The sequence below is a fragment of the Triturus cristatus genome, chromosome 8, assembly GCF_964204655.1.
Source record: "Triturus cristatus chromosome 8, aTriCri1.1, whole genome shotgun sequence".
Lineage (NCBI taxonomy): Eukaryota > Metazoa > Chordata > Amphibia > Caudata > Salamandridae > Triturus > Triturus cristatus.
The window spans coordinates 1,091,134,318-1,091,155,149 of record NC_140591.1 but is presented as its reverse complement, the minus strand read 5'-3'; the positions used below and the strand labels follow the sequence as shown (position 1 = coordinate 1,091,155,149).

Here is a 20,832-nt window from a genome sequence, read left to right as displayed (position 1 = left end):
TGTTAAAGCGCGAGGAGGCTCCTTGCCCACCACCACTGCCCACCGCCTTTGACGACGTGAGCGGCTGCCGCAGCGCCACGAGGCGAAGACTGCCCACAAAACTTCACAGGGAAAGGCTACAGGTTACTAAGGCCCCGAGAGCTCCCCGGGAACCTCTTCATGCTGCCATCATCGCAACCCCTAGTCCGGGCAATCGCAAAGGAAGCAAGAGTGCCCTCGTCCACCGTAACAGACAGTGCGACGACCGGAGTCCCAGCGGTGCCGACAGGAGGGTGGTGAGTGCGCCGTGCCTCCTCTGCCTACGAGGCACCGAAGACCGCCCAAAAGCCACCAGAGGTCACTAGTGCGAAGCGATGCCCAACACGCGCGGTGAGCGCGAGAAGTCTGTCACCCGCCAGCGGAGTACGCACCCAGCGAGAGAGACTACCAAGGCTGTTTTCCCTTGGGGGAAAGCCCATGCATGACTGAGCCGGGACGCGGAGGAGTACAGGCCGCACCGCCCGGGCTCAGAGCGTCACCGCCAGCAAGCTGTCACCCAGGTGCGAGGCCCCGACTGCGCCCCCTATGTTCTGCAGGCGACCAGTACGGTCCAGGGGCTTAACTGCCAGTAAGTGCCTGAACCCGGTGCCGGATACCACCACTGATCAGCCCCACGCGCTGAAGGCCAAGAGGAAAAGGCAAGCAACACAACAGCCTACAACAAGCACCCACCAGGCTGACACCCCCTGCCACGGCCTGCGAGAGGAAACACAGAGGCAATCCTGAGCAGAAAACAAAGTAGACGACAGCACTCCCTACCTGCCAGTGAGCTTCTCTGCCAACCCCCAGACCACAGCGAGGGTTTTCCTTTCTGTCGCCGGTCAAGAGGCTGCAGCGCCACCTGGTGGCCACAGAGCCACATTGCACCTGAAAGCAGACAGAGCTGACACACGCACCAGCCAGTGGTACAAGGAGGGACATCCTGTGTCTCTGTAGCTCCCTGTCTGTGCCTACCGAGTGGTAGAACGTCGCCAGAGGCCGCTGCCACAGCCAGTGAAGAGGAGAAGCCTGCAGTGTCCAGAGCATACCGCAGCTACTTCAACCGGGCACAGGAGGAAGAAACAGCCTGTAGGGCGAAACTATTGGCAGGACAACCTCATCATACCAGGGAGATCCATGCACATACATCCACAGGTCCGCTGCGACCAGTACACCCCCGGCCCAGGGACAAGGCGGAACAAGGCGAAGCTATAAGGAATGCCCCAGACCTCACACAAGGGGAGAGGGCAGCTCACTCCACCTTAGCACCAAGGGCACCACGCAATATTCTCAGCTCCCGCACGGTGGCCACGGACAGTCACCACACCGGCTCCCCCAGCCCCCACCGACTACAGCATTCAAGGCAAGCCACCGCGATAACCGCAGCGCCACCTCGTGGCTACCCAGACACCACGCGCTGAGGGACAGACGCACCGCCTGGCCAGAACTGTTAGCCAGCTACACCCCGCGACCGTCAGCCCAGCAGCACTAAAGACTGAAGGGGAGGCCCTGACACACACTACCCTGCCAGACGCAGCAGGATCAGCAACAAAAATTTGCGAAGGGATCCGAGCAGGAGGTCCCAAACGAGCACATCCAAAGAGCAGTCCAGCACACTCGCCACCCACCGCGACCGATGACTGCAGACCTGCGACAAGCATAGCTGCGCGGCACCCTACAGACCGTCAGTACTGACCGCAGTATCCGGCTAACCAAGCGGCAGTCGATAGATCCAAGCGAGCACACTGCCGTCACCTGGAAGACAGCCTACCCATGCCCAGTGGCTGAGATAAACTGCACCTGGCACAGCAAGACACGCACTCCAAGAGGAATGCTCATGGAGTGACCCTCTGAACCCTGCAAGTGAGAGCAGCAAGGGCACCTTCAAAGACAGCAAAGTACCCAGGTAGCTGTTACACCTTGAGCTGCAAGAGAGACTGATACCAAGCGCACACCACCGGTGGCTGATTGACTGTACCTCCAGCAAAGACACGGCGACACAAGCCCCACTAGTAAGGGTGGACGATCAGCCAGAACAGCAACGTCTCAAAGGAACTGTCTCCACCGACAGCGCGAGCAGAGACCAGTGCAAAGCGTGCACTGCAAGCAGCTACCTAACGCCGCCACCAGAGAACAGGCACAACCGCCAACCACACCACGGGCACACCAGTGCCAGAAGGGAGTGCCGAAGGCAAAGACGGAGCGCACGTGGTCCGAAGAGCGCAGAAGACCACACCAGCGAATCCGACAGCACAGGCAGGTGCCAGGGAGATCCAGACATCCCCACAAAGGAGCACTGCTAAACACAGGCAGGAGAGCATCCACGCCTCCACTGCCCCAGCGAAGCCCCGCAGTGGGCCGAAAGCAACAAGGTCCTCCTCAACACTGCCTCAAGATGGAGTCGGCGGTGACCCACGACAGGCAAGAAAGGAGTAGCAACCGCAGCCCCGCAGTGGGCCGAAAGCAACAAGGTCCTCCTCAACACTGCCTCAAGATGGAGTCGGCAGTGACCCACGACAGGCAAGAAAGGAGTCGCACCCACAGCGGCCCGAAAGCATCACAGTGTCCTCCTCAGCACTGCTTCAAGATGGAGTCGGCGGTGACCCACGACAGGCAAGAGAGGAGTCACACACTCCACGTGGCAGGCCGCCACAGCAATAGGCGCTCCAACACCAGTGACACGCGACTGGACGTCACGTCGCCCAGCAAGCAAGGAGCGCACCGGAGCGAAAGCAGAAGCCGGCGCCATGACAGCGCCGCCGCGAGGTCCAAGCGCAACGCCCTCGAAGAAAGAAGAGTGACAGCCCTGTCACCCTGAAAAACCGGAAGACACAGGTATACTGAACAGACCGGAAAAAGGAGAAGACCAGGGACTCACAGCAAGCCAAGAGCTCACCCTGACACATCCGACAGCCACCAAGGCGGACCACCGTCCCTGGACACAGCCTCACAGGAGAACCAAAGGTAGGCCGCAGCAGTCGCGAAACGCGTCTCTCCACAACGCCACCCCAGGTGAACGGTCGCTTTCCAAGGGTCGGAAGTCCGAGTCAAGTGGCATCCCTGCTCCTGTCCGCAGATGCCCCGGGTGAAGATCTGCTCGGAGTGTCCGTCCTCACACCGCCTCAAGTTGGAGTCGGCAGTGGCTCCCAAGCCAGGCAAGAGAGGATCAGCACACGCTACGTGTTAAACCGCCACGGATGCTCAACATCAGCAAGGCGGAGGCACGTGGCTGTCCAGGTCCATCCTGACATCCGAACTCTCTCAGCAAGCCACCATCACCTGTAATTCCGACTCACCACGTGGCTGGCAGCCATCACCACGCCAGCCGTCAACACATGCGTCAAGCACCACTCCCTGAGTACCGATGAACTGGAGTCCAAAACCGTTGCCACACAAGCCGACTAAATGGAACCCAAAACATCCTGTGAACCTGGCCTACACCCGAACAGCGACAGCGAGCGCAAGTCTTGACCAACACTCCTCCACCCGTGAGGGTTGTGCGTGCGACCAAGCAACGGCTCCTCGGCGGTCCGGCAGCTGCCCCCAGACGGCACACAAGCAGCGGCTCCAGCGCAGCCTTCCTACAGTCCCGCAGCAACCCCGACGACGGGCCTCCCCAGGCGGGAGAGCGAGAAGAGACATTGCCCCACCGACAGGGTACCGGTCACAACCAAGTGTTCCACAGGGACAGTCGGTCCAGCAACACCTCCGTGAACTCTCACGTTAGACCCCGTCCATGGTCATGACGCAGCCCACCAAAAGAACTAGTAGATCTCACCACAGACCATCACCGACGTCCGCCAAGAGGAAGCCATGCAAGACACGTCATTGTCAGCGAACGGACGGTATGCAGCGGACGTCTCCAAGCCAGCGGTCGTGCCCTGTGTCCCTCAGGTTAAATTATGAGTGCCCGCGGAGAAGGTTCTGCTGCAAGCCAAGTTCACTAGCCCACGTCTGATGTCGTCCTGCCACCTGACTCGAGAAGCTGATGAACCCTGTGGTATTTCATCAACTGTGTTTTTCCCCACAGGTTGGACTTGACTCTTTGTTTGTCCTTCAATAAAGTTGGGGAGGAATGTAGTGTCCTGCGAGACACGCTCTAGTGTCTCACAGGAAGCTGTAACCCCAGCCACTCCCTCGAGGGCTGGGCACACTGCACCCGACACCCATCCATCACGGGTGTCACGAGTGACGTGGCCCCGCTACTAAAAAGGCCCGGGTGCACGTGCTCGTGGCCAGTTACTGCACCAGCCATCCAGTGTCCGTATCACTCATTCATCTGCCATGTGGGCCTGAGGCCCAACATTACAGACACCACATAGTTGGCCTGCTCGGGCATCATGTGGGCAGCAGGTGGTCCAGGGCAGGTTGGAAACGCTCAGAGTTTTCCACTTAGACACATCTTAGACAGAAAATACTTCCGCTTGTAGTTTCTCATATGCATATTGATTCTATTAGGAAACTATCGAGTTTTCAGGTCCGAAAGGTACCGTGATAACAGAGCACAAACCAATTCGCTTTCGTTAAGACATATTAGGTCCTCTCATCACAGGCAAGTTAAACATTTTTTGGATTGAAAACAGCTTGCACTTTTCATCTTTCAAATCGTCTTAGTTCTGTCGCATAATTTCCCGGGAACTGCTGTTTACATTTACCATGACGCTACTGCGCAGCTTTTAGTCAGATGCTTTCGCAAAACCACGTGGCTTTTCAGCACTATTTTCCACGTGGGAGTCACACACAAATTCCCCAACAATATTTTGGCTTATAACGTTATCTCGGTGGCGTAGGCTTCCACTCTGTGTCATCTTTCAGTGTGAAATGTGCATCACAGCTGGAACTAGAACATTAAATGACAAAGAAGCCACACACTGCAGCAGCATGCGTTTAGCCCAAACAAGTTTCCTCACTACCTCATGCGGCAGTTTTCACTGTCGCCTTTACACGGCAGAAGTGTACATACACACGGGGAGGGCTTAGCGGCCCCCGGCTGAGCATGCCTCTGGGCCTTAGGATGTGTACAGGCCTTCGAGCTGCTGGGCAGTGCGACGTGTGACAGATCATGTGATGCTTGGGTGCATACCGCCAGCTAATATTGACCCTACTGCCCTAGCAGAGTCACTCCACAGACCTGTAGGAAACAACAGCTTGGCGCGCCCTGCCGGCTGTGTTACAAATTACAACAAATTCGAGCACTTCCGTTGCACATTGTTTTAGTAGGCCAACTTGCCGAATGTGGAGCTTTGCACATTGTTCTATACTAGTCCGATGAAATGCTTGAAGTGTATTCTACTTAATAAATGAAAATCTCTTCTGAAAGTTCCAGACAGCACAAATAACAGTTTGAGACGAATTTCAAACTATACCTTACTATAGGGTCTCACGTTAGCCACATGCTTATCACATATATGTTTCTCTGGGTATCTCATGGGTCATTTGGCGAACGTTTTAAAATCAAAATGCTTACCACCATCCTAAAAACCAACTCAGCTGTTGTGTCTTTGGACACATTGTGAGCGCTTACCGCGCGATAGGACTGCAGGCCGCTGTGCTAGGAATGATGACACGGGGACAGTAGTGGTGACTTATGCAGTCCGCCGCCGTAGCCTCAGTGGCGTACGCGCGCGCGACTTGCTTTTTATTTTACTTACTCATGTGACCTGACGCGTACGCCCAGGCGTATCGCGTCATGGTCACGACATCACACTCAGCTAACATTTACAAAAGTCGAATCTCTACAACATTTCCACCCAGTCACGCAAACACCATGGCATACGATTAAGGCATTATAAATAGAAGCGGGATCGTTGCATATAAGCACATAATTTCATTTTGTGGACCTGGCTGCTTTATATCTGTTTAACAACTTGCTTCGCTTCAGCGTAAATCCAGCGTACCAAGTCCCGGCTCACAATACGCAGGGGGGGGGGGGGCGCTGGGGAGTTTTAAAATAAAATTTTAAAAAACTTACCGGGTCCGCGCCGCCGCTGCTCCGGGGTCTCGTTGGCGCCTACAGGAACAGCCGTGTCACTGCTGGCAACCCCTCTCAGCCAATACTGGAGCTGCTCCAGCAGCACCATGATTGGCTTAGCGGGGATACTCGCCGCCCGCCTGGCCATAAGGAGACTGAGGTTTGAGCCTTTGATCAACCCTCGGTCTCCTAATGCGCAGCCGCCAGCTTGAGCAGACAATAATGCGCATGACTGGGCAGGTCAGAAAAATTCGCCGACCTTCACCAGTTATGCGCACTTGTGCTGCTGCCTGCCCCTGGTCTCCACTCTAACAATGCATGTCAGTCAACATGACGCCGGACCGCCCACCCGCTAGGCACTCTCAAGGGGGTTGGCGGTCCGACGTCATGCTGACTGACATGATTGTCAGTTCTCCCTCGGCATCTCTGAACTTAAGTTAATGTTAATGTTAATGTTACTGGGTATTTGTAAAGCGCACAGCTACTCCCAGGAGTGTCCCGGCGCTAAAAACAAGAGGGACCAGTGACAAGAACACGTCTATGAAGCCTCGAGGCCGCCGATCATACAAACAGGCAAGTTTTAAGCTTGTGGCAAAAGCACAAAAGATTCCCCTCACGACGCAGATCAAGAGGTAGGTTATTCCAAAGCCCGGGGGCCACCACCTGAAAGGAGCGACCACCCAGTTGAGAGCGAAGAAACCTTGGGGTCTGTGACAAACATGAGTTTGAGGACCGTAGGTTTCGAGCTGGAACATAGAGCTGGCATCTATTTTTCAAATACGGAGCCCCAATGTTGTGGAATGCCTTAAAGGCCAGTACCAAGGCCTTAAAAATCACCCTCTTACGTACTGGAAGCCAGTGTAGGGATCTGAGGTGAGGGGTCATATGGGTCCTGAAGTCAACCATAAGTATGGCTCTAGCCGCGGCACTCTGAACCAACTGAGAGTTTACTTAAGTTCAGAGACGCCGAGGGAGCTGTGGGCGCGGGCGGCTTGTGGGGCAATGCCCCAGCGTCCTAATGGACGCACCGCCACTGCCCACTAGACAATTTAATTGCAATCGCCCACGCTGACCAGCTCATCCAGAAAATTCCACAAACAGCCTTGGCGAAAAACTACACTCTGCAATGCTTCTAAGAGATTTATGTGACTTTTTAACAGAAGAACTGTTCTGCAGTCTGTGGTAAATAATTTAATTACCGGTACTTAATTTGATGCGGAAAATCTATAATAATAGCTCAGTAAAATAAGAGGCAGAATCCGTGGTATTAGAGGTTCGGAACGGGCTTTATTCCAAAATCAATTCGAATTGAGGACTCCATATTCCATCACCACGAAGGTTCAGGAAGTGAAGGACCAACTTTATTGACAGGTAATCATTTTTATACAGAGGCATTATAGTGAAACAGATGCAGGAGGCGTAACAGTTGATAACAGAGATAAAAACATACATGCGTAACTAAAATGGGTGTAACTAGGCGTAACTAAAGAACGTCATTAGGTATGATGTCATAAATGGGTGGTTCCATGAAAGAATTTCGCAATATCAGCAGAAATACTTGGCAGAGATGCGCGCGCAGCAGCATGACGTGTGATTGACGTGCAACTAGGGGGTGAAGGGGACTTGACATTTAGCTCTACATGTGGAGACAGAAGTCTGGGGGGTCAAGTCAACCTAATCCCAAATCATATCTAACATCCTATGTTTAAAGAACTATGTTATCCAAAAGGAAAGGTCTCTCGAACAAAATCTATTCTATACTGACTGTGAGTGCGTGTACAAGCGTCTAAGTGTCTACATGAGATGCAAGGGCAGAAATCTTCCATAGTAACAGGGCTATGAATTACTTGCATAAAGACAGAGAAGCCGGGCCTTTTGCTCGGTAGCTGGAAGAATGTTTACTTAAACTACTAGACAGGAATGCATTGGATGGGGAGCGGAGCAGATAATCTCGAAGGTGAAATACAGTTTTTGGCAAGCAGACAGGTCGAGTCAGGCACCGTTAGCCGCGCAGGGAGTAGGACAAAGTTCATGGATACAGATGCGAGCTCAGACTGGAGCTTTCAGAGGCAGAAGGCAGGAAAAGGCTTAATGGCAGAATCAGGGCCTACTCGCCTGGACTGTAAAATGGCATAAATGAACCATATAAAGCCGGTGGCCTTTCATACTTAGGAATAGAATATCCGGCCCATTCATGGTGGATCTGAAAGAGGACATGTTGACGGTGGACGCACATGTGTTTGCGTCTTCATAACTGGAACTGGAGGAAACATGCATGTACTTGTGATTTATACATGAAACCGTTGGGGTCCAAGATAGGGGACATAACTGATCATAAAATCCATATTTCCACATTCCCTCCTTGTCCCCTACTTGCCCTTAAGAGAGATCAATCTTCATCAATCCGTTGATCTGTTCATATAGCATCATTTGTTCTTCTTTCTTCTTCCGGGATGAATGAAATCTTGGTGGTGGAATACACGATGTGGCACACAGACCACAAATCGCTGGTCCACATTGTAGGCATAAGCAGCAACTGAATAGTATGAGAAAGCCAATACCTAGGGAGGATAGGACCCTCCATCCAAAGGTTGACAATACACTCCAAAACCAACCGGACCAAGTCCAGGTGCCTGGATTCTGGTGTATCTGGCTTACAATCTTATGAAGGCGAGTTATGGCTTTATATACAGACGGCGAATTTTCTGGTATGAAAATGCAACAACTTGATCCGATGACCCTACAAGCTCCGCCCCTATCGGCCAGGATGACGTCAAGGACAAGACGATTTTGAAGCACAACAATCCGCATAGCAGACTGCTCTTCTGTTAAATTGCCTAAGGCGGAAATAGTTTCGTTCACTACTGCTTCAAGGGTTCTGGTTAATCTACGTATCAGCTTACTATTGGTAACTGTACCTATATAGGGAAAGAGACCTTTATTGAAATCTGTGTATTTTTCCCATGCTGTTTCAGTGTAGTCGACTATTGGGAGATCTCTCCGTTCTCTATTGTGTACTAAATGAGTATTTCTGTGATAATCAGGAGGAGCTAGGAAAACAGGTGGCAAAAGGAATCCGATGTAGCAGGTACCATCCCAATCTAGAGGTAGACGTATATATGCAGTCTGACCACATACGAAGTAGGAATGGCGAGAAGCTCTAAATGTAGACTTGCCTTGATCACTGAATTCTATTACAGTGGTGCATCTACTATGGCCCATATGTATGGAACCATTCTTTCTTACACATAATTCACCTTTAACTGGAAATACTGACATAGCGGGCAAAATTGGTGCAGCTTCGGATTCAACATTCAGGATCATGAGATTAAGCGTGAAATTCCCTAATCCATATACTTCATTTTCTAGATCAGTTCCTGTTCTTTTGGGAAGTCCCTCCTTGTTAGGGTAGCAGACTTTGAGTAAAGCTAGTTTCAGGTTTCCCCTTACCCAAGTATCTTGATAAGTTACTGAGTTTGAATCTAAGTAATTAATTAAACTAAACCATGCTCCACAGGAGCCATTGTGTGTGAACGGATATGGAAAGAGAGGCAGAATTCCCTTATAGTTCTGATAGGGAGGGAGTCGGCCACATATCCAACAATTGGTAGCATTGCTAGTCTGATGGGAATGATGTAACATACTAATAAAAGTGTTATTGCGCAGCGCAAATCTATAGGACAACTCATGCGGGGGTAATTCACTAAAAGAATGTTCAGCAGTAACATTGTAAACATGTTTAGAAATAGGATAATATATGTGCAACAATATACTTGCAGCGATTATTAAAAGACTTAAGAAAAACAAAATTAATAACGTCACTGTGCAATGACTACGCAGTGATTTACAGTACGCATGTTGTTTCAACTGCATCTTTCGGTTTCTTTCTCTATTCAGGTCTAGGGAATACATGTCAGAGACAAATTCGACCGATTCACCTTGGAGAGGACTTAAACAATCAAATTGTCTGACTTGTTAGACCGTAGTTTTAGTTTGTATAGTTCCTTATTACTCTGTTCAATCAAAGGAAGCTTTGAGTCAATCGGTGAAGACACGCGAGGTGTATCGTTTACATCAGACGGTAGTCCATGAAATTTCTTGATATGACTTGAATGTATCCAACCTTTGCGACCTTCGATCTTCACGGCTGTCCTCGTGGTGAGCAGTACTAGTTGAGGCGATTTCCACCTAGGATCCAGCTGAGACTTCCGGTCAAAGTTCCTCACTAACACCAGGTCCCCGGGAACTACGTCATGGGGTTTCACCTCGGTGTTGTCGGGAAAGGCTGCAGCTACCTGTGAACGACAAGATTGTAGTGCAGACATCAAGGAAGCCAAGTAATCTGTCAGCATATTACAGTCAACATCAGTTATTTTGCGTGGTATAGGCGTCCCCCACATATTTGGTGGTCTACCGAAGATCACCTCATAAGGGGATAGCCCTGTTCGAGAGTGCGCTACCATTCTCATGTAAAAGAGTGCAACTGGTAAGGCTACTACCCAGTCGACACCTTTCTCTCTACATATTTTGGACAATCTAATTTTCAGAGTTTGATTATGTCGTTCCACGAGACCTGCTGCCTCGGGGTGTCGGACACAGTGAAATCTCCACTGATAGCCTAACAAAAGTGAAACGTGTTTCATTAGTTCGGATGAGAACGGCTGGCCGTTATCTGAGTAGACAACACGTGGTAAACCGTACCGTGGGAAGAATTCTCGAACCAACTGTTTGGCAGTAGTCGGGGCAGTGTAATCTGAAACCGGGTATGCCTCTGTCCAACGGGAAAGAGCACAGACAACTACAAGAACATATGTGAATCCTCGACATCGTTCCATCTGGATATAATCCATCTGGAGGACTTCAAAAGGGTGCTCAGGAGGCTGAAATCCACCCTGTTCTACGGGAAAGCTTTTACCTGGGTTGAACTGACAACAGATCATACAGGTACGAACTTTTTGTTTAGCTGCTGCTCGTAAATGTTTGTTGAACCAAATGTGTTGAATGCTGTCTAGCATAGCTTTTTCTCCTAGGTGTGCTGGACTATGTATAGTGTTAATGATAACTTGAACCATAGAATCAGGAAGGAACCATACAGATTTTTCCTTCGTCATCCATCCTTGATCCGTTTGGATCCCTCCTAATTCAGTCCATTTCTTTATTTCATCTGGTGTAGCATGTGTCTGTATGTCAATTACGTCAAGAGCGGGATCCTTAACCGTCATGCAATGTGTTGGTGCCAGAACTATTGTCTTTGTCATGTCAGATGTGTGAGTTTGAGCAGTCTGTTTAGCTGTTCTGTCAGCTAGATCATTGCCTTGGGAAATGATATCAGTAACTTTCGTATGAGCTTTACATTTCATAATTGATATTGCAGTGGGTAGATGTATTGCATCTAATAAGGCATGAATGAGGGGTCCGTGCTGAATGTGGGCACCGTGAGAAGTTAAATAACCTCTCTCTCGCCACAGCACGCCGAAGTCATGTACAACTCCGAATGCATAACGTGAATCAGTGTATATGTTGACTTTTTTATTTGTGGCTTGAATACAGGCTTGTGTCAGAGCGATGAGCTCTGCTGCTTGAGCTGACAGGGTATTTATGCAATTTGTTTCAATGACTTCAGTGTCTGTTGTGACTGCATACGCGGCCACTAGCTCTCCTGTACTTGTTCTCATACATGAACCATCTACGTACAACGTCAGGTCTGGATCTGACAATGGGACGTCCGTCAAGTCTTGTCTGGGTTTCGTCGTGATAGTGATAACTTCAATACAATCATGTGCTAGTGGGTCTGTTCCGTTTACTGGTAACAGTGTGGCAGGATTCAATGTACTACAACGTCTGATTTCTATGTGTGGCTGAAACAATGTTAATTCGTAACCGGTGAGTCTTGCTATAGTCAAGTGTTGTGTTTGTGTGCGGTTCAAGAGAACCTCTACTGCATGTGGTACTTGTACTGTCAATTGGTGTCCTAACACTATGGCATCGCTTTGTCGGATTGCTAAAGCTGTTGCTGCCACTGATTTCAGGCACGCAGGCAGAGCCTGAGCTACAGGATCTAATGTACTAGAAAAATAAGCACATGGTTTGTGTGATCCTGCTTGTTCCTGTGTGAGTACTGACAAGGCAGTACCTTCGCGTTCTGTAACAAAGAGTGTAAACTGTTTGTTGTAACATGGTGTTGCTAAAACAGGTGCTTGACATAAAGCTTTCTTTAGGCTTTCAAAAGCTTGTGTATGTTCCTGAGTCCAAGGGAGAACAGTCGATGTGGCTGCCTCCTGTGTTGTCAACTGAATGAGTGGTTTTGCTAGAAATGCATACTGAGGGATCCACTGCCTACAATATGAAGTGAGGCCTATAAAAGCCCGCACCTCCTTTTGTGTCTTGGGTATTGGCATGTTAGCAATTAACTGGATGCGATCGGGTGTAAGCTGCCTTCCCTCCTTGGACAGCGAGTGCCCAAGGTAAACAACTCGCTGGACACAGAATTGCAGCTTAGAAGGGGACACCTTGTGCCCCTTTTCGGCCAAAAATTGTAAAACCGTCAGTGAGGCTTTTTCACATTCAGGTTCGCTTCTAGCGGTGATCAGCAGATCATCGACATATTGAAGCAGGGCAGTGTTGACTGGCATGTGGATACTGTCAAGTTCTCGTTTCAGTGCTTGGCTATAGATGCTGGGGCTTTCTGTGAATCCTTGAGGTGCGCGTGTGAATTTAAAGCTTCGTCCATTTAAACTAAATCCGAACAAGTATTGGCTTTCCGGATCTATTGGGACGCTGAAAAAGGCATTCTTGAGATCAATTACAGTAAAGAATGTTGCTTCGGAATCAATGGCTGTCAGTAATGAAGAAATGTCTGGGACTACTGGGTATTGTGGGACAATACATTTATTTAATTCGCGCAGATCAATAACCAGTCGATATACTGGCGGGGCTTTTGGATCAGTTCGTTTAAGAATCGGAATTATCGGGGAATTACATACATTGGAGTCGGTTTCCACAACCACTCCTTGGGTAATAAGCTCGTCAATGATTTGCAGTAAAGCCACTACAGCATCTGGGGGTAACTTGTATTGTCGCATTCGTGGTAGTACCACTCCTGTCTTTAGTGTGACTCGATATGGTGTAATGTTCATGCAACCAACATCTGTAGGGCCTTGTGCCCATAAATGTGTGGGTAAAGTCTGCAGTCGGTGATCCATGTCTCGGGACACGTAGTGCCCTTTGAAATCACGTAAAAACAATCTTACTCCTTCCGGAGAACAACATATTATAGCTCCTAGAGCTTTCAATGTTTTTATACCTAACAGGTTTTCTGGACAGGATTTAGTAAGCAATAAATCTGTAGTTCGTGTCAAGGGACCAATCGTAAGTGGAAGAGGCTGTGATACTTCGTTAATGATAGGTTTTCCTGAAAAGCCAAGGGAAATATTCTGTGAGCCTGAGAGGGGTGCCCCTGGAACTTCACTACGTTTTATGGTTGTTCGGCTTGCCCCTGTATCAAGTAAAAATTTTCTATCTTGGCCTAATAGTTCACTGTGTACATAAGGTCCTTCTTGATCTACAGGAACCTCGATAAGGGGTAAGCCAACTTCCCTCTCTAGGCTGTTTCATGAGTATCGTTGATAATCAGGATAGTCATACTGTGCGGTCTGGTACATCTGTTGTGTCGTTGTTTGTGTGGCAGCAATAGGCTGCGGTGGCGGAGCTGACATAGACTGTTGCGGAGCTGGCATGGACTGTGCATGCTGCGGGGCTCCTTGTTGGTTCTGATCCTGTCTAAGTGGCCGTGGTCTTTCTTTTGTATTACCTATGGCGATATTATGTTTTAAAACTGGACAATCGTGTACATAATGACCTGGCTGTTTACAATAGTTGCATGTCCCTTTTACAGAACCTACTGAAACACTGGACTGTGTCATACCCTTTTTATGACCGTCAGCTGGAACTGTCTGGGAAACTAGCATTTTCATTTTCGTGTCTTTCATGCGTCTTTGTTCATGTTCTTGTTCCTCTCTAATTCTATTGCGATGGTACTGTAGCATTTGTAACATTTGTGACGGAGTGTTACCTTGCCAGGTACTCTCGAATTTCAATACTCTATTCTTAACTTGGGGCATGGAATTTTCAACTAATTTTGTCACAAACAGATGTGGGTACGATTCGCTACTTGCTTTTATTCCACTATTTATACCAAAACATTTTTCAAATCGGGCATAGAAATCACTAGTGTCCTCATCTTGCTTTTGTTTACAGGCTGAGATTGCACCCCAGTCTTCCTTTTTCGTAGTTAATAAACGTGGCAGTACCTGTACTAGTAAACCTGGTAGTGTTTTGGTCTTGTCCCCAAGCCCTGAACCTGGACCTCGAGCTTTTTCTTCGTTTTCTAATGCTGTCCAATCTATCTTTTGGTCTCCCACCTCCCAATCCTTTTCCTTGAGTTTTTCGTAAATGCCCGCAGGCATTAATACCTTCAATATTTTCATAATGTCGGGATAGGTATACTCTCCCATGAGCAACATGTCTTTAATTTCACGGTGGAAACCCGCTGGGTCTTTGTCATGACTGGGTACCACTTTCTTCATTTCTAATAGTTCTATTTTAGATATGGGTGTGTATACAAACACACGTTTAAACTGGTTGTCATCCCCTTTTATCGGGTGCACTTCGCGTAAAGGATTCTGTCTATCCATATAATACGTCGTTCTTTCCTTGATGGGCAGTGAGACATGTTCGGGACATACAAAAAGAATGTACTGCTTTCTGGATTCTAGTATTTCTCTAATTAACTCAGTACCTGAACCTCTCCATTTATTCGTGAGTAATTCAGTCAATATATCAGGTAAGGGACCAGGATCGGAGTGTTGGCTTTTATATAATATAAGGAGTTGTTGAATCATGTAGATACCAGCTAAACGCTGTTCATCTGGGGTGAGGTTCAAAAACGTATGTGCTAGTGTATCATCACTATATTTTCCGGGACTGTCAACCCAGTGAACGGCTGACCTGGCTAATTCTTGTTCGTCCATAGAATCGAGTATATGATAACCCCTTCGTTCTCGGAGTAATTTGTCAGCGGCTTGGAACGAATGTTCGGGGGACCTTATATTTATTATAGGTGTTTGGAAATTTCTGTTATTATCTGGACGTATCGGACGTATCGGATCAGTAAAGCATCTAGTATTATTGCATGATCTTCCTCTACCTACATAGGCCATGGTTTCTAACTGTCCTGTGGGCAGTTCTAATTCTTCCTCCTCCTCGGTTTGTTCAGGCTGGTCTACTGCTAATCTTTCTTCGTGTATTCGTTCTACTTCTTTGCGGATTTTTCGGCACATAGCTACTATACTTAATCGTTTATCATGTCTCCCCTCTGATATATTCCGACTCCATGTGGTAAGAATTTGCATTTCCTCCGGATTTACCCCTGGTCGGTCTTGATTTCTGATCACACAATTTATGAGGAAACGTAACAGTTCCCCCTGTATCTCCACTTTCTGGTACTCCATGGCTCTATTAATACTCTCAGAATCTCGCCCTGACTGGACAAAGTGATATATATTTTCTAAATGTGTAGTCATTCCTGGTAGCCTCCCTAAATATATTGCAGCTCGTCGGATACGTAATGATGCCAGCAGCATTTCGTCCTCTTTGCCGGGCACAGGGTCATATCTACAATCTATTAGAAGTTCCTTAAGCATGTCGGGAGTTACTAGTTTGGGCGTACGTTGGTGGGCTAATTCTTGAAAGGAAAGTTTATTTACTCTGGGTGGCGTGGAAAAAATGTTTGATGTACCTCCTGTAGCACCACCTGGGGTGCTGGATGTGAAAGGATTCGTTTGAACGTGATATAGCAACCATAGGTGTGGATACAGCTGTAGAAACAGATGTGCTTGCCGGAACTTGTGTCGGAGTTTGTTGTTGTGGAGGTACAGACGGAGGAGGGTCTTGGCGTTGAACCCCCTCGGTAGGCGGTCTATGTGGCGCAGTATTAGCATACTCGGGAGCTGCGTCGTCTAAATAAGAGGAAAGGAAAACATCTTCTGCGGTTCTGGGATGCCCTTTGGGATGTGCTTTTATCGGAAACAATGGGGGTGGCAAGTCTTTTGGTATCTCCGGAGTAGCCTTAGGTAACCCTTCGGCCAGAAGAGGATACATACCATTCATAAGGGCATTTCTTTGTCTGTCTACTTGTTCTGATTTTACTCGAGTACCTTCTTCAATTAATATATTTTCTCGAACTTTATTTGAATTCTCTTTACTTTTCTCTTCCTGTCTGAGTGCTTTTTCTGTACGTCTATATGATTCTTTACGCCATAATTCAATGGCATCTTTCTGTGACTGTCTAGCTTTCTTTTTCCATAATTCTTCCTCTACTTTCATGATGCAATCTGCATCCCAGGTCCCAGCTGCGGGCCACCTCTGACTTTCTGGTAATTCCTTGGTGTAGTCTACCCATAAATCAAGAAATAATATGGCGTCTAGGCCATGTTTATGATACATGAAGTACCCTGGAGTGTCCCTAGGAGGAATGGGAACAGCTTCTTCGAGTACCCCTTTTCTAGTTTTGATCTGTCTTAACTTCGAAAAGAGCGGCATATTGAGAACTGATCTGATACCTAATTTTGAACACGTTTAATACAACAAAACACAATAATGAACAGTCATTCACACCACAATATGCAGAACGTATTTAAAACATTTAACATTTAACATTTAATGAACAACAATGATGGCCATTTAGGGAACTAGTCACTAAGCATAATACTCGGCACTAACTAGGTAATTCTGAATTATATACTAGACATACTTGATATACTGCTAAACAGTACAGATACACTGCTGAAACAGTGCAGACCGGATTTGTGTACCCAAACCCGTCTTGACCGGCACAACCTATGTGCACGTCAGAACGCCTCCCCGACAATGGTACTCACCGGGTAGCTCGGAACGGAAGGCCTCGGAACTGAACTGAACTGGACTTGAACCGGACTGGACTCGACTCGAAACTTCGGAACTTCGGAAACTGGTGGGCCTCTGTATACCTCGGATCTTGCTCTCTCAGCTAGGCTCTGGTCGGGATACTTCGCACTTCTCACCGCCTCGTCTGGGTGTTGATCGCAGCCTCAGTTACCCCCGCTCGGCAGGAGGGAGATACAGGAAATCCTGTGGGTACGCGTTGTTGTCCGTCCAGCTGTGGCAGGAGACCGGGCCTGCAACGCACCTCCGGCGCGTGAGATGAGAAAGTGTCCCTGTTCGGGCGCCATATATGTGGTAAATAATTTAATTACCGGTACTTAATTTGATGCGGAAAATCTATAATAATAGCTCAGTAAAATAAGAGGCAGAATCCGTGGTATTAGAGGTTCGGAACGGGCTTTATTCCAAAATCAATTCGAATTGAGGACTCCATATTCCATCACCACGAAGGTTCAGGAAGTGAAGGACCAACTTTATTGACAGGTAATCATTTTTATACAGAGGCATTATAGTGAAACAGATGCAGGAGGCGTAACAGTTGATAACAGAGATAAAAACATACATGCGTAACTAAAATGGGTGTAACTAGGCGTAACTAAAGAACGTCATTAGGTATGATGTCATAAATGGGTGGTTCCATGAAAGAATTTCGCAATATCAGCAGAAATACTTGGCAGAGATGCGCGCGCAGCAGCATGACGTGTGATTGACGTGCAACTAGGGGGTGAAGGGGACTTGACATTTAGCTCTACATGTGGAGACAGAAGTCTGGGGGGTCAAGTCAACCTAATCCCAAATCATATCTAACATCCTATGTTTAAAGAACTATGTTATCCAAAAGGAAAGGTCTCTCGAACAAAATCTATTCTATACTGACTGTGAGTGCGTGTACAAGCGTCTAAGTGTCTACATGAGATGCAAGGGCAGAAATCTTCCATAGTAACAGGGCTATGAATTACTTGCATAAAGACAGAGAAGCCGGGCCTTTTGCTCGGTAGCTGGAAGAATGTTTACTTAAACTACTAGACAGGAATGCATTGGATGGGGAGCGGAGCAGATAATCTCGAAGGTGAAATACAGTTTTTGGCAAGCAGACAGGTCGAGTCAGGCACCGTTAGCCGCGCAGGGAGTAGGACAAAGTTCATGGATACAGATGCGAGCTCAGACTGGAGCTTTCAGAGGCAGAAGGCAGGAAAAGGCTTAATGGCAGAATCAGGGCCTACTCGCCTGGACTGTAAAATGGCATAAATGAACCATATAAAGCCGGTGGCCTTTCATACTTAGGAATAGAATATCCGGCCCATTCATGGTGGATCTGAAAGAGGACATGTTGACGGTGGACGCACATGTGTTTGCGTCTTCATAACTGGAACTGGAGGAAACATACATGTACTTGTGATTTATACATGAAACCGTTGGGGTCCAAGATAGGGGACATAACTGATCATAAAAATCCATATTTCCACAAGTCCATGCAACTTCTAAATAATCGAAAGAACAACGACAGAATTTGCAGAAGTATAGTCTTATATTGGTGATATTTTGTTGCTGTGTTTGTTTCAGCCCCAGTTCCCTCTAAGGCGGAGGTGTCAGTATCGGAGAATGCAGCCAAGGCCTTTTTAAACACCCCCAAACGTCAGAAGCGCCAGCTGTGGGACAGAAACCAGCCAGACGTGCAGCAGTGGTACCAGCAATTCATCTACATGGGATTTGATGAAGCTGTAGGTATTCAAATACTGCAAGCAAAAACAGTCTTGAATAATGATGAATTTCACAGTGTGTTTTATGATTAAAACCTGTTTGAATGCGGCTAGTGTCTGCGTCGAGACAACCTAGATCAAAAAAAATCTTAGGTGTTTTTCTTATCCATGTTGTACAGCAGCGCGGCTGCTGTGCAACATGGTTGAAAATGAAATAATGATGTGGCCAGCGTTGATAGCGTCATAGATTTAGGGTTATTTGTATTTATTCAATGTATGCATTTGTGAGGTGCAACACCAAGAGAAAATGTACAACGTTTAATCACAGGTGGACATTATCACCCTATGAGTTTACTGTATGTACGAATAGTTGCAACTGCGCCTAACTCAAGATGCATATGACTCACCCAACATTGTGAGCAATGTTAGCCCACTTCTTTATGGGGATAGCATCCTACTCACCTCACGAAAAGATTTGCAAAAACTGGTAAATACATATTTTAAGTATAGGGTATCCACTGATCTATGTACAAACATACATAAAAAAGGTAAAGTCATGATAAGTGTTTTCAATTTGAGACGTGGCAGAATGGACGACTCAGTGGACTCACTTCTGTGAATTCCCCACCCATGCTGTAAAAATAGAGTAATATCTTGTTCACCGCCTACTGCCAAAATAATGATCTATCATGTCTCTCAGCTGCAGTAAAAGGCCCATGGGCAGTCTTAATGTACACCAGATGCATTTCTGTACATGTTGAGTTCCAATTGCCCAAGGTTACTCCAAAGTTTAAGTGAGAAAACTGATGTTGAAGACAGGGCACACAGGCTCTGTGAATGTATGGTGTGACCTGTCGCCAGGCAGGTGGAAGAGTGGGGAAGTGAACCTGTCCTTTGCTACAGACGCTGCTGCAATTGAGTTCCCTGGGTGACCCCTATCTCGCTAGTTGACCCCAGACTGACCTGAAGCAGGGCAGCCTTTATGTTGGAAGTAGTGACTAGATCCACACAGCCAGAGTATTGATAGCCTCGAGGGCTAATGGGTATTAGCAGGGCCGGACTGGGAACCCAAAGTAGCCCTGGCATCTTAGTCGAACCAGTATCCCCCCAAACCCCCACTGCCAGTGGGCAGGGCAGGTACAGGAGGAGGGTGCACTGCTGCTTTTATTACTGGGGCCTGATATTGCAGCACTGTTACGAAACTGGCCCCCAGTAACAAAACCGGCCTCCACAGCTGTAAACCCGGCCTACCATTCCAGCCTGCCGGGTAAACGCCTGATGCCTGCTATGGCCAGTCCAGCCCTGGGTATTAGAGATAAGTTGCTGGGCAGCACTGACATGGTGGTGGTACTTGAAAACATATAACACATGTTTTGTGGGGCCGCACCAAGAATCTGGAACTGGCTACCTCCCTCCATCAGAAGAATTCCTGCTTTGTCGCGCTTCAAAAAGGAAGCGAAAACCTTCCTAATGAGCAAATTCCTCCAATAACTCCCCTTTATTGCACATTCCGCCTTTTCATGGCCTAGGTTTCTGTGCATAATCTCCTGTATTGCTTGGCCTCTCTATGTATCAATTGCTCCCCGTGTTTTATTGCTGACATGTCGCTCGCTGATTTTAGTACTGTACTGTTTATTGTCTATAGCTCTGACTTTTATCCTACTGTAGTCAATTCCCTAACCCCATCCTTGTATTTTGCCTATGCCTATACTGTACGCAATGTGTATATCCCTGTAAAGCGCTCTGATACCCTAACGGGTAATGTTTGCGCTATATAAAACCTCAAATAAATAAATACTGTCTACCGGTTAATTTATGTGGTGAGGTTAAATGAAGTAGAAGTAAGGGCTAGCACTGATGACCAGCTTACAGAGTGTTGATGGTACTAGTTGTCCCTCCGGCTTGAGTCTTGTTGCAGTGAAATGACCCTGAGTCATTAGTAGCAAGGAAGCAAAAGGCTGCAATCTGAGTAGGAGGACAGCCTGTTCCAGGAGCTCTGATATGAACAAAATTATATATATCAATGTCACTAAGTTCTTATTCTCCACATGAATTGTTCCCAGGAAAGCTTCAGTTCCGCGGTTGACCATTGACCCACCGTGATTATATTGGTCTTTCAAGGACTTTTGCAAGGTATCTTGCTTTGCACTTATTGTAATTACG

At 47.7% G+C, this 20,832-nt stretch overlaps 1 protein-coding gene across 1 annotated transcript in view; it reads left to right on the top strand.

The window, feature by feature from the left end:
• Nucleotides 1–20,832, top strand: part of ECRG4 (ECRG4 augurin precursor) — a 99,444-nt gene that overhangs the window by 58,358 nt on the left and 20,254 nt on the right. The window contains exon 3 of the mRNA XM_085622620.1: nucleotides 18,533–18,690. Coding sequence (XP_085478746.1) covers nucleotides 18,533–18,690 — 158 coding nt within the window. The remainder of the gene's footprint in view (nucleotides 1–18,532; nucleotides 18,691–20,832) is intronic.